This window comes from Nansenia antarctica (assembly GCF_963989245.1).
Source record: "Nansenia antarctica genome assembly, chromosome: 1".
Taxonomy (NCBI): Eukaryota; Metazoa; Chordata; class Actinopteri; order Argentiniformes; family Microstomatidae; genus Nansenia; species Nansenia antarctica.
The window spans coordinates 62049853-62064943 of NC_137674.1; the positions used below are offsets into that span (position 1 = coordinate 62049853).

Below are 15091 nucleotides of genomic sequence, written 5' to 3' on the forward strand. Positions count from 1 at the left end.
CACTCGTAACCTATAGAAAACGCTTTTATCCAAAGCTACTTACATTGCAGTGAGCAGTGCATACATTTTTCAGTATATATCCCCCAGCGGGACCATATATACTGCACATGACACATTACACTATTATAACTAGTCACAAACATGACTTGTAAAACTGAAAACTGAAAACTTATTTATGTAAAACCAAAGAATCTGACATCTAAGGCACGTAGGCCTAGGCATAATGTGGCATGAGCGAGATGTTTTGGATGTTCCATTGCAGTGATGCAAGCCGGACGCAGTAAGGAAAGCGTCTCCACTGGTGTCACCAGTGAGATACCTCTCATATCATAAAGCTGTCATTACAGATCACCCTAAAACACCACTGACATCCCAGGGTGTGAGTTAGGAGGGGATTTCATAGTTTAGAAGGGGATTTTTAGCATGTCTGTCTGGGGATATGTAGACCAGAAGGCCCAGCGACTGACAGGGACAGCTGCATGAACCTGGTGGGTTTTACTGTCAGCACAAGTGATCGTTTCTCAAATGAAGCAACAAATGAGTTTACGGGTCTGAACGCCATCAAAGGCCGGCAGCTCAGGGATCGGATTGTTCTGTAGGGGAAGGAGGTCTTTACAATGATCTTACAACAAACCCAGATAGTGTTGAATTGGATAACATTAAAAAAAAAGCCTAACAACTAGGCTAGGCTCAACGTCTGGGGTGTAGGCCTTTCTGTTCTTGTAAGGCTGTCTGCCTAGTCAGTTAATGTTGTTGTCCAATTGTAGGGCTAAAATGATTGATTTCAGCTTTTAACTTGTAAATTATGTTGGGAAATGATGTTTCCCAGGTGTGTCAGTTACTGAATAGACGAGAATTCAATGAGAAACTGACTGCGACCTTGAGAAGCAGATTTTTTAAATAAATAAAATCAATGAATTACCAAAATTGCTGAAACACAATACTGTAGGTTTAAGAGAGGTGGTTAGCACCCGGCAACAATCGACAACACCCGACAACAGCCCTCACGCTGTATAAGGTGGTGGGGCTTCCCACCCCGGCATTAAAGAAACAGGTAGAGGACAACTCAAACTGGAGAGAGACCTACTACATACTGCAACAGTCAAAGACAGATGACACTGACCGTGAACCCTTCCCCCAAATGACATACCCAACCCCTTTTAACACACCCTGTCGCAGGGGTTAAATGAGTGCCATTTGCTTTACAGATTATCCTGTTTTTTCGTTCCACGTAAAATGTCCGGCCTTCCCTCTTTCTCCCTGTGGCAAAATGTGTCACGTTAGAGGTAACCCAAACCCTTCCAGTCCCTGGGAAACAGGAGCGAGGTGTACCCTGACTGGAAGTGTTCTATCATGGCTGACAGGAAGACCTAGAGGGGGGGGTTGGTGGAGGTCACTAAAACACCATCTCCCTCCCTCTATCTAGCTAACCTCTGCACCGCATCATCTTATAGACTACCATTATGATGTTACGCTCCCATTAGAACGAGATGGGCTGATTCAAATGACATAACACAGGCAGTTACAACTGTGTGTGTGTGTCTGGGGGGGCAGGTATTAGTGACCTGTTCTAGGGTTGGGCCGGTGGAAGTTTTACCGGTAGCACAAGCTTACACCGGTGTAATTCCTGCAACGCCGTCCGTCCATACCATTATTCTGCCATTACTCCGCCATGTGCAGGAGCTGAAGTTTATTAAATGAATACAATGGCTTATGCAATGATGAGTGACACATGCAATGCGTGAGGCGTGAGGCGTGATGAGTGACGCTGTGGAACATGTTTAGCCTGCTACTAGGGTTCAATGATACTAGGGTTGCCAACTTTCTCACTACCACTTTCTCACTTCTCACTACATACGTGACAAAAGGTGGCGTGCCACAACCCAGGGCGTTTGCAGGGATTGCCGCATTTCTGCTATATGTACGCATGAGGGGGGGGACAAGGGAGATCCTGTATATTCATCCAGTCCAAAATACGGGACATCCCAACTAATACGGGACAGTTGGCCACCCTACCTGCTACCGTAGCCAGAGACAGAGAGAACACCCTGAAGCTCACAGTCAGTAAACTAGTGTGAAGTGACTTTTTGACTTGGATCATGGCAGAATGAAAAAAATACAACAAATGCCTCTAGTATGGCAACGTGTTGGATTCAGACCAGATGACAAAGAAAGGGCCCTATAATTTCAGTGGGTGTATGTGTGCTTTGTGCACCAATAGCTGGCTATATGTGTGTAGCCAGTTGGCGAATTTTAGCAATGTAGAGGCTAGTCTAATTTAGGTAAAAAAATAATTTAAAAAACTGCCGCACATATTGACAGAATATCACCGTGATTTTGTTGTTGTTAATTGAATAGGCCACTAGATTCAGCTTGTGGACATAAAATACAGGAGGAAAAGTTCTGCTGTCACTCAGAGTCAGGGTGCGCTGGTTTGATGATGCTGCATACATGGGAGACACAAAGATTACACTTGGTAGAAATGTTTTGTTGTTGTTGTTGTTGGAACCCTAGCAATTTCTTTAGTTACTGAAAGGAAAAAGAAACCGTAGGCTTTTTAACAAGACACTATTCCGGTACCCACACTAGCTATTCATTCAAAGTGGTAATGCTATTAAAACATAGCTATTAACCACTGTATCTGAGGATGTTTGACATGTTTAGGCAATTAGCAGACACCTTTATCCAAAGTGACTTACAACATATAGGCTAAGTATAAGAAAGTGAATCATCTATCCATCAATCGTAAGAAAAAGTAATCTATGCTAGGGCCAGGAGCCATTGGCTTAATCAATGACAATTAGTTTTCCTTTTTTATTCATTTATTTACAGTAGAGAAACTGTAAAGGGGGGTAGAGGGGATGAAGAGGTCTTAGGAGGGACAGTTATCTATGCTAGGCTAGGCTAGGCTATTTCTGTGTTTTAGTGCTGCGTTGCAGGTGGGCCTCTGAACACACAGGATACGACAATATACTGTGTACACAGGGTTCCGCTGTGACTGAAATCTGAAGAAAAACCACAAAACTACCGCTTTTACTGCTACGAGAATAAAATGAAGGGGACAAACGCTATATATACCCATCTACAGTCCCACACAGCAGACACTTTCTGGGCCACAACCAATCCCCACGGCTGGAAACACTACTAATTATAACCCTCAGAAGAAGAAAGGTGTCAATGCTGGGACTTGTAACCATAAGCATCTCGCAAATATGCATCTGGCTGCAGCGCGGCGTGTTAGGACGTGTTACCACAGGAGGAGAAGAAGACACATGCGACTGCTAAAAAAATGAATTATATTTCAAAGGGAGATATTGCAAAATCGCTCTACTGGTGGCCAGCCAGGGGCAGGGGGGTCAGGTTGACAGACTGTTCCAGAGGCAGGGGGGTCAGGTTGAGAGACTGTCCCAGGGGCAGGGGGGTCAGGTTGAGAGACTGTTCCAGAGGCAGGGGGGTCAGGCTGACAGACTGTTCCAGAGGCAGGGGGGTCAGGTTGAGACTGTTCCAGAGGCAGGGGGGTCAGGTTGACAGACTGTTCCAGAGGCAGGGGGGTCAGGTTGACAGACTGTTCCAGAGGCAGGGGGGTCCGGTTGAGACTGTTCCAGAGGCAGGGGGATCAGGCTGACAGACTGTTCCAGAGGCAGGGGGGTCAGGTTGAGAGGCTGTTCCAGGGGCAGGGGGGGCAGGTTGACAGACTGTTCCAGGGGCAGGGGGTCAGGTTGACAGACTGTTCCAGGGGCAGGGGGGTCAGGCTGTTCCAGAGGCAGGGGGGTCAGGTTGACAGACTGTTCCAGGGGCAGGGGGGTCAGGTTGAGAGACTGTTCCAGAGGCAGGGGGGTCAGGTTGAGAGACTGTTCCAGAGGCAGGGGGGTCAGGTTGAGAGACTGTTCCAGGGGCAGGGGGGTCAGGTTGAGAGGCTGTTCCAGAGGCAGGGGGGTCAGGTTGAGAGACTGTTCCAGAGGCAGGGGGGTCAGGTTGACAGACTGTTCCAGGGGCAGGGGGGTCAGGTTGACAGACTGTTCCAGAGGCAGGGGGGTCAGGTTGAGAGGCTGTTCCAGGGGCAGGGGGGGCAGGTTGAGAGACTGTTCCAGGGGCAGGGGGGTCAGGTTGAGAGACTGTTCCAGGGGCAGGGGGGTCAGGTTGAGAGACTGTTCCAGAGGCAGGGGGGTCAGGTTGACAGACTGTTCCAGAGGCAGGGGGGTCAGGTTGACAGACTGTTCCAGAGGCAGGGGGGTCAGGTTGAGAGGCTGTTCCAGGGGCAGGGGGGGCAGGTTGACAGACTGTTCCAGGCCAGGGGTTTGTTCTTTTTCTAACATAATAGAATGATCAACGCCACTGAATAACAAAAGAAAGAAGACCACATTTATGCTCAAAACTCTATGCTGTCAATCCCATCCTCTTGTCTTTTCCCACTCTCCTATAGAGAGGAAACAACAGACATGTTGTTTGTTGATGTCAGCCTATATCATGAGGACAACATAGCCCATTTTAAAAAGCTTTAAAGGCTAAAACTAACTGTGTTTTTCGAACACAGCAGTAACACAAGCAATCACAAAAAAAGCTAGGAAAAGCTAGCCTACTGGCTAGTCTTGGTGAGGCATGTGCTTACAACCCAGGAGAATGTGTACAACACAGGAACTGTTTAAGTGAGGCTAACCCAAGAAACAAATCTACAACCTGACTAGACTAGATAACAGCTGGGAAATAACCCTTCATGTTTTTCTGTGTGAATAATAGCCAGATAGCGTATCAGAATGATATCAGATTCAGGGAGAGGAAGTATAAAAGGTTTGTTTTGACTTCATCAGTGACATCTGTGTCACAGTCTAGACTGGTCTACCATTTACCTGGGTGTTCTATTCACAAACAGCAGCAACATATTGAAATACAGTAGGCACTACTCTATGAATGACACTTGAAATGATGAACTGTTCTTTCAGTAAAACTAGGCCACAGCCTAGGCTATATCTTAACATCCTTTTGTATATCATTGTATTTGTCTTATCAATGGCCAAAAATATGCACAAATCAGATGGATAGGATATGGACCAAAGCAAGTATTTTGCTTAAGGGTCCAACACATCTTGAGCATATGGAGCATAATCATCATATATACTATCTAAATATTTACGAGTGGAAAAGCCTGTAAAAGTCTAATTATTTTCAACCTCAGTCTAAGTTCAGCATTACAATTATTGAAGTGTGAAGCAATTTTCCAATGTGTAGCCAGCAGCAATATGGGGGTATTAGTGTCTAGTGTGAGGGCGCTGTAGGGGGTTGGTCAGGAGCGGGTGTATTAAAGCAAGTCATCCAGGACAAGAGGGCTGACTGACTAATGAGAAAAACACACAACCAACCAAGTAGCAGATGAGCACAGAGTAGGGTCCTTTTGTACATGCAAATAAATCACCCCGACCCCCGACAGGGCCGTTGACACACGGTCCCATCCCTGTAGTCTTCTCCTACTATGAAGGGAAGCAGAGACGAGGTATCTGACTATATATAGCGGCGGCAGAGATGGCCCACAGACAATTGAGATGACAATCAGAGAGACCACAGGATTTCCTGATGTCGTGTCATGCCAGACGGCGTCACCGTATTGCTCTCTCCACGGCTTCCTGTGACCAACGCAGAAGGAAGAGGTCGGAGAACACATCACCGCAACAACAGGATCCACACAGAGACACACACACACACACACACACACTCAGATGTACTGAGTGTACAGATGTACTGTGTACTGTACAGATCTGAGAGGGAGGGAGGGAGAAGGATACAAGGATAAAATGAGATGGCAAATGGGGAGTAGAGAAAACTATACAGTACATAGGGGAGAGAGAGAAGACATGGAGGAAGGTGGGGAAAGAGGGAATAATAGAGCGCGAAGGAGGTAGATGAATAGTAAGGAGAGGGAGAAAGACACAAACACACACACATATGGATACACACATGCGCACACAAATACATGCACACACAAACAAACACACACACACACACACACAGGAAGAATAACTCAAAAGCCTTCACTGCATATTATCCACATACTACGCTACTGTCAGATCATTCTGTGACCACAAGTCGGAGGCGGAGAAGACATGCAGACAAACAGGTAATGTGATTAGCCCAGCATGCACGGGAGGAGCTTCATTTTATTACAGAAAATCTATCTTAGCGACAACATAGCGATTCTTCAACTGCTGGAGTCTCCCTGTTCACCACCTGATCACGACCATGTGAGCCCTGGGATACTGTGAATGCCTGTATGTCATTTAGCTACTGGGGGGAGCGATGGGCAGGAAGGGGTATGGGGCCTGGGATGGGCCCTATCTGTTGTTATATTAGAGTCATGGGGGAAGAAATGTGCGCATCCTCATCATGCACAGATGCACACAGCGGCGCAGTGTGTGGACCTAAAAATAGAGAGAGACAGTCACCCTCAAACTCACCAGCGCACCAAAAGTCAAGGGCGCCACGAGATAGGTGTGGAGGCCTAGGCCGTATCCAGACAGAACATGGGCTACATGGCAATAAAGCAACATCCCATAATACTGTACATGAACAGCAGCCATGTGTTGGGACTTCATTGGCCCCCTTATCACGTGATCTCCTAGGATTTAGTGTCACAGTGTCTCAGTGTTCTGTAGGATGATAGAACATTCTAAATGTGCCGCCATGTTGCGTGCGACAGTGAGCGAACGAAAAGTATGCTGCTGCAGCTGAGTAGACTTTTAATAGAACACCCATTCGAAATGTTCCCTTTCTATGGGTGGTAGGCCTATCCTCTGTGCTCAGGACAGTGTGTTCTCAGTACAGTACAGCCAGGTGAGAGAGCCGAGGGTCAGTACTATATTGATCCCCCGAGGGGGACATTAAGGCGTTACAGCAGCTCACAAACAACAACAACAACAACAACAACAACAACTAAATAAAGTGAAGATAGAATAATATAATACAATAAAACAGTATATATGCTGCAGTATATGACCTGTGTCATAAAGCAGCCACTGCAGCGCTGTCAAAGGACACTCAACCCACTGCACTGTCAGACTGACTCAGCCTTTGGATACACACACACAAACACACACACACACACACACACGCACGCACGCACGCTCACACACACACACACACACACACACTCTCACACACACGCACAGACACACACCCACTGTCACTGACCGACCACAAATCAGGGTCTGAGAGAGGGGTTGGAGAGGGGAGGGGGAGGAGATGGGAGGGGGGGGGATAGCAACAGAGAGAAGACCAATGGAGTACACAGGTCTGAGAGGAGGGAGGGAGGGAGGGAGGGAGGGAGGGAGGGAGGGAGAAGGATAGACTAAAAAGAGAGGGCAAAGGGAGAGTAGAGAAAACTATACATACATAGTAGAGAGATAGAGAGAAAGAGAGAGAGGACAGGGAGAACGGTGGGGAAAAAGGGAGTAAGAGAGAGCGAAGGAGGTAGCGATCGAGATGAATCGTACGGAGAGGGAGAAAGACAGAGAGGGTGGGGGGACAGGGGGACAAAGAGCTTGCCCTAACCAGCTGCTGTAGTCCTAACATTGCACCTCCACTCCAAATTCCACAGCCCAGCTATGAAGGGGCTGGGGGCCTGAGTCAGCTCTTTCTCACACAGCTGAGCCTCAACAAAATGCAGGGATGCTCTGACTACGGCATGCACAGAGGGTCAGAAAGCACAAACGCTCCTTTCTGATGTTCTCTGTCTGTGTCTATGCCCCATAATTACCTGCATTCATGCATCAGCAGCTTTACCAGTAAACAAGTTACCACTGAATTGGCGGTGTCGTCCGCAGTCTGATGAGATATAGAAGAATGTTCTATATAAAAACAAATATAGGCCTATTCGAGGGGGCGCGCGTGTGTGTGTGTGCGTGTGCGCACGTGTCTGTATCCATGTGTGTGTGTATCCATGTGTGTGTTTGTGTGTGTGCGTGTGTTTGTGTGTGTGTGTGTGTGTGAGGGAGAGAGAGAGGGAGAGAGAGAGAGAGAGAGAGAGAGAGAGAGAGAGAGAGAGAGAGAGAGAAAGAGAGAGAGAGAAAAAAATAAACAACAACAACACTGGGGGCAGAGCAGAGGTGAATTATTTCCCATAATATAATCATACTATTACATCAGGACCTCTCTGCGGAAGCAACATCCTGTGATAGAGATGGATGATCCAAACACAGAGATCCCAGTGCTTTCCCACATTATTTATGAACTCTAGTGGAGCTTCTCTGTCAACAGGGGCTGTTCATAGTTTTCACCCCCAGGTTAGAGGAAGCCTAATGGGGCCACAGACTCAAACTGATATCAGGCTGATAGGCCTAGGTCGTAAATACTCTGTCCACGCGGACAGTGGCAATGATTGTTGTGGAACACAGAAGCCACTGTCTGAATCGTTATCAAAACGACAGGCTAGCTGACTGGTTTTTCTAATCAGTTGTAGAATCTAACACAGTGGGGGGGGGGGGTCCATATTGGCGATTCAATTTCTAAACTAACTCCCCCAAGGCTGCCAAGACATAATCCAGAACATTTAACCTTCGAATGACTGGTGGGAAAAACAAAAACACTACCTGTGAACTATTCTACACTGCTTATTACACTCACTGCTGTGTGGATTCTAAGGCCCTTTCCCCTGCTCCCGCCCGCCCTGCCACAAAACCCCAGTTCAGTTAAGTGAAGGGAGAAAACAAAAGTATGTGAGAAGGGTCCCTGCCAGTTGGCAACGGATCCATTTCAGTCAGGGAAAAAAACTCAAGCTCGAGCAGCCCTGCATAAATTCATCCTTTCACAAAGTGAAAAAATCATTTGACAAAACAGAAACAATGTCCTTCTGTCTGTCTGTGTATGTCTGTGTCTGTCATTGGTCTAGACTGAGCTTGGCAGAGCAAGGGAAAGAACTGCTAATTATTCCTCTGGGTTTGGAGTCATTAAGGAGAGGGTTCAACATTCCTTTTTCAGCCTGTGAGTGAGAGAGAGAGAGAGAGAGAGAGAGAGAGAGAGAGAGAGAGAGAGAGAGAGAGAGAGAGAGAGAGAGAGAGAGAGAGAGAGAGAGAGAGAGAGAGAGAGAGAGAGAGACCATCATGCATCAGGCTTGAGAGTTCCATCAATAGCCAAATGTGGAGATGTAGAATCATTTTGGGTTCGAGGTAAAACCCTTTTCACAGAGGATTCTAGCAACCAACATATAGGCCTAAACCAAAATAGTTCACCATGGGACCCAAAAGGGTTCTTCAAAGGGTTCCCCTAGAGGGACAAACAATTTTTTCTATGAGTGTATTGACTCCCACTCTTATACATTTAGCCTAGTACTACAGACTTAGTGTAGTTTATGACATGAGACTAGCAACCCTATACTAGCCTAGCCTAGCCTATACTATACTTCACAATAAACGGAAGTGACTCAGGTGGGTACAGTCATTCTTCTAGGATAAATGAACCTACGAGCTTCCCACGGCTGTCAGAACTGCAGAATCACTCCCCATCTTCCGTCAGAGACTGAAGACCTACCTCTTCAGGCTACACCTTAACTGTCCCTCCTGAGATATACTACCCCACTGCACTATGTCTCCAGAGACACCTACTTTCCTCCTATACTGTTTCTCCTGAGACATCTACCACCCCCCTGTACTGTTTCCCTTTTGTCAATATATTTAAAAATAATAATAACTCTTCCTTTTTCTACCCCTGGCCTGAGCATATACTTTTCCTGCTATGACTGGTGGATTGACGATTCACTTACTTAGTCAAATGTATTGATTGTAAGTCACTTTGGAATAAGGCGTCTGCTAAAAGCCCCCCCCAAAACAATTCTATGGGGTCTATTCCCAGCAGCACCACAATGTAGGAACAGCATGGTGGTGTGCTTGTTAATATTCACTTCCAAATGTTCTGCAAACACTAGTGAGGCTGGCCTGCTGGATACACTGGAGAAGAGGGGGGTGAGGGGTCACCGAGAGAGAACATCGGAGGCCCCAGGGGAGAGGGGGGAAGCCATTTACAAATCTCTAGGTCTCCTCAGCGGTGGCTAATAAACGGCAGTGCCCTCAGGTAGAGTAGTGAAACTAGAAAAGGAAAACACTTGTCAAAAAACGTGTCAACACGTGTAAAACCCTGATGAAGGTCTGTTGACCGGAAACATCAGTATCTTTCCACATTAATGTGAAGAGATTCCTATCTAAGTTTATTTATTTACTCTGAGAACTTCGATCAAGCTAAAGCGCGCAAACTTTTCTCAAACAAAAATCGTGAAATTAACCAGACCCACGTCCCAAGTTCCAAATCCATACTAGCTAGCATACAACTAAGTATGAAGCTATGTGGTCCTGTGTTGCTTAGTTGGGAGAGCATGGCACTAGTAACGCTTAGGCATGTGGGTACGATTCCCACTGGGACGATACTGAAAAAGGCACGCACACACTGCAATGTAAGTCGCTTTGGATAAAAGCGTCAGCTAAATGGCATATATTAGCTATTACCGGTATATACTGTGTATTAGCACAGCATTCTATGTGGTATGCTAGTTTGGACATCGGAACACAACCCCAGAGCCACAGAGTACTAGTACACGGTCTGAACAGACCCAGGTCATTAACATCAACATCCACAGCCATAAAGTGGATTTATCTGCAGATTCTCCCTGGGCCCATCTTGATTTGTTAGGAATGGGGACTCCTGCTAGGGCTGGAGCTGAGTCTGATTTGTATGAGGTATGGACAACATAAAAACGCTAGTCTGCTACATTTAGGCCACTTAAAACCCCTCCTTTGGCTGCTCTACACGCTCAGTGCTTGTTATGCAGGCTGAGTGGCCCTCTGTGGCTCAGTTGGTAGAGCCTGGCACTAACAACGCTTAGGTCTTGGGTTCGATTCCTGATAGGACCATATATAGGCCTACTGAAAAAGGTATGCACTCACTGCAGTGTAAGTCGCTTTGGATAAAAGCTTCAGCTAAATGGCATATTATTATATTATATTATTAAACAGTCTGCTATGGAGTGACGGCTCAAGCATCCATCCACTGAGAGGAGTAGGAACGTGGTGGGCCTCTGCTGTGACTCTGGGCCTCTTTGTGACACAGGACAATGGAATAGCAAGAGAATAACTCTTCCCCCCACAAAATGAATGAATGACTGTGAGTGAGTGAGTGAGTGAGTGAGTGAATTAGAAGGTGAATAAGTAAATGAGTGAGTGAATGAGGGAGAGAATGAATGAATGAATGACCTTGCCACTAATGTGATTAACCAGCTGCGGTACAGGAGCGACCAACACAAAACACAATACAGAGCCACTTCCTGGTATGACATCATGTGCCCAAAAGCCGAAGCCTCCCCAAGTCCCCCCTATGCTTCCTGCCACTGCCCTGCAGCTGAATCTCCACACAGGAAACAGTAGAACAACCAGCGTTGTGACAAGGATGTCCTGACCCCCTCGCACCACAATCAACCCCACCATCATCACCCTCCTCACAGCCCTGTCAGGCATAACCATGTCCCTGTGCACCTGGCTTGCTTGGGTCTGCCCTGGGCCCTGACTCACTTGTGTGTGGACTCAACTCAAAGATATCCCCACCACCATAACCACTACTAAACAAAGGCTCGAGTGCTTGAGACACAGGCTGCCAAGATAATCAAAGGCAGGGTGGAGCACAACCACTATAGTTCATCTGGCCAGTGCAGGGTGAATTTCATACAAGGACATTGGCTTAGGCCTAAGCTAATATTGGTTCACTTCTGATGTGACTGATCCTCATCTAATCAAATATTGCAGGATTTATAAAGGTTAAATAAAAACATTTGATAAACATCAATTCAATTCCAAAGCGATGATGATGATAAAAGCACTAGAATGAAAATCACATTGGATTGGCCAAACTACAAAAGACAGTAGCTGGTTGTGCTACCTTGAATGTCAACCAGATGCATTGTCTTCTGTCTCCAATATTCCGCTTATTTACTGGTAGGCCATTATGTCAGATGCTGTAGTGAGGATTACATACAATGACACAGGCTAGTGTATATGTAGCCTACTTTTTTTGGACTGATAATGACTTCTAGTCAACATCCCAGGCTACGGTAAAAATACTAAGGTGAAAGTCACAGTCAACTTAGCCATAACAAACTGCTGAAGGGCCCCACGAAGAAAAATAGTGGTTGATTATGTTACATTCAAATAAGAGCATTGTTAAAGTAACCGGTCTGGTAACGGCTTACTGCCTGGTTGGCCCTTACCTCAGGTAGTGAGGGTTTGAGGGTTAAAGGATAAACTTGTGGCGGTTTTCGATAACGATAGCAAATATGGTACAGTAAAGGACAGGATATAGAGAACTAGGCCTAGTTCAATGGCTGCAGGTCATAGAGGGGTCTCTATTTCAACTGTAATGAGGTCACCAAACAAGAGGAAAAGCAAACCCTATACAAATGTTTGTCTGCTGGTGAGGAGGGAAAAGTGAGGTGGACATATCACTCATGGGATCAACTAACAGATGACAGACAGACCAAATCTCATCTCATAACATAAAACCATCTACTTAGGCTCACGACAACAGACGAGCCTACTGTATGTATTTGGACACGTGATCATTTAATTTCAGGCCCCAATTCCTCTCTTCTGTTTGAACTAGAAGTTCAAAGTGTTTCTTTAGTTACGGGAACTGTGTTTCATTTGACATGCATCCAAAATGTTCCATCGTGTTATGAAATACCTATCAGATCATGTCATCCAGTAATGTGGTGAGTGACTGGGATAATTAGGCTACAATGTGTCGAACAATAGGATTAATTACACAGTAATAGAGTTGTGTAAAGTGTTACCAATATTTTCATCTGATTTAGCCTACTACATATAGGCTAGGCCTAGTACCGCTACTGTACACCTAAAACCACTATAGTTAGCACAAACAAAAGTCTGCTTTGGTAGCATTTCATTATTTTTTGCACAGATGTCATTATTCTATTGTGAGTGAATGACTCATGTATAAAAAACAACGTTTCTGAGGCCGTAATTGCAGTATTTAAACTTGTCTGTGCCGCAAAGTTATCTCGTAGTGTCCTGTGTCAACACTGGAAATGTCAGAATGAAGTCACACTTGGCAGCACAGGGCATCTCCGCCAGGCATGCCCCGGCAGCAGCAGCAGCGCCGCTCACCTTTACAGGCAGAGAAAGGTGAGTCGTTCGCATTCCACATTCATGCACAAACCAAACCCCCGATGTCGTCACATAGTTCGCTTTTCCGCAAATGATTGAGTTGTGTGTGTGTGTGTGTGTGTGTGTGTGTGTGTGTGTGTGTGTGTGTGTGTGTGTGTGTGTGTGTGTGTGTGTGTGTGTGTGTGTGTGTGTGTGTGTGCGCGCGTGCGTGCGTGTGTGTGTGTGGTCCTGTCCTGGGGAGTGGGGAGGGAGAGGTTAGAAAATTGCAAACGTTCCATTACATTTTTAGGGCCTAGCCACCACGTCTACAACAGAAATGTCTCCATTCTTTTGTTAGTTTGTATGATGAAGTGTGTTTTGTTATGGGACACACACGAATTAAGTCGGATTAAAAAAGTATCTCAATAGCAGTCATCGGCCACAGTACAAAAACACAATGACATTGTAACTAGGTTGAAGTGTAGTGCAGCAGAGAGGTGGCCTAGCTGCATAGGGGGACAGAGGGGAGAGCCTCAGAGCTGGCCTAGTGAGCCTTAGTACAGAGCAGGAATGTCTGAAGGCTGGGCCAATGCACCAACGTTATCATCTTACACAAAAAAGAAAAATCTTACCCCAATCCAGAAACTCCAAAATGTTTTTCTCTCTTCTGAGGGGCGAGTTGTTGCACTCATCGTACAGACAGATAAGGATATCCAACAGCGTTTCGATACTAAGGCATTGGCCATTGGACTGAGCCGGGCCGTCCAGGATCAGTTTCTCCAGTTTCTTCAAACGCACCTCTCCCGACATGATTGAAACGGTATAATCGGGTGATGGGTAGGCTAAGGGGAAATGATAGAAAGTCACGTATAATACAGCTACAGCCTATATTCAGGCCGACCAAGGGGGCTAAGAAGTTATCTCACCTTGTAGAAGGAAAAACAAACTTCACAGGCGAGCAAAACGCTATTTGCGGGCTAAAGAAAGATCTATCATGATCCCTCTCTCACAAATCTATCGATAGAGTATCTCGGAGGTGGGTGAGATGAATAATATCTCCTCATTGTATGCCACCTATTCCCCCAAGACACATGAAAGAGAAGTCCCCGTCGCAGGCAGACCCAGCCCTGGCCCGGCAGATTTGACGTAATGAAAGCGCTGCTAGTGGCAGCCTAGTATTTCCTTTCCTATTTTCTAATCTTCTCATCCAAAAAAATCCCTCTCAACGAGAATATAACCCGTGACAAAATGCAGTTACAGCGATCCCCCGAGTTGTTGATATTTGTGGTTATCCATTCTTGCAGAAACCCAAAAAAAAAAAATGCATCAACACTAAGATCTGCAATGCTACAAAGCCCCAATGCCCCTCCTCTGAGAATGGAAGGGCGAAAGGCTTAGCTTAGCTAGTTTTCTCCTGTAATTCCCATTCTTCCAAAATCATCTGTCTGGTCTCCTTCACATCTCAAAACGATGATTCGAGTATATGTCCATTGTCGTTAGCCGTCGAAAACGCGGTTTCTTGGAGAGGTCGAGCTCTTTTCCCGTCAAGAAGAATGCTGTATGTATTCTTGCTCATACGCGTCCAGGACAGTGCTGCCTTCCCCCCCTCGCTGCCTCCCGGTCGTACAGCCGTCTCTCTCTCGTCCAGCCCGCTGCCTCGCTGCTGCAGGCACAGCCCTGGCAGATCATCATGGCGACCGTCACACCGCCGTCACAGCCTCTGCTGCTGCGGGCCCGTAGAGGAGCGGAGGGGTGCTGCTGGGGGAAAAGATGGTCAATATTGTGAATGGAAACTGCGGGCGTTGGTTGGGAATGACACATTTACGAATGAATAACTTGGCCCTTTAATTGCCCGAACGTTGTTTTATTTATGAGAGGACATTTGGGGAATAAATACAAAAATAAAAAAAATAAACTTTAAATTTGTATTATCATTTTCTTTTATCAAGTGCAGTCAAACAATA

The 15091-nt window shown here is 46.2% G+C and overlaps 1 protein-coding gene across 1 annotated transcript in view; it reads right to left on the reverse strand.

Annotated features, from left to right (window-relative positions):
- cdc42bpab (CDC42 binding protein kinase alpha (DMPK-like) b) overlaps positions 1-13937 on the reverse strand; it is a gene marked incomplete at both ends in the record, with an annotated part of 72512 nt that extends 58575 nt beyond the window's left edge. Inside the window, one exon of the mRNA XM_080548993.1 lies at positions 13760-13937. Coding sequence (XP_080405119.1) covers positions 13760-13937 — 178 coding nt within the window. The remainder of the gene's footprint in view (positions 1-13759) is intronic.
- Positions 13938-15091: the final 1154 nt, after the last annotated feature.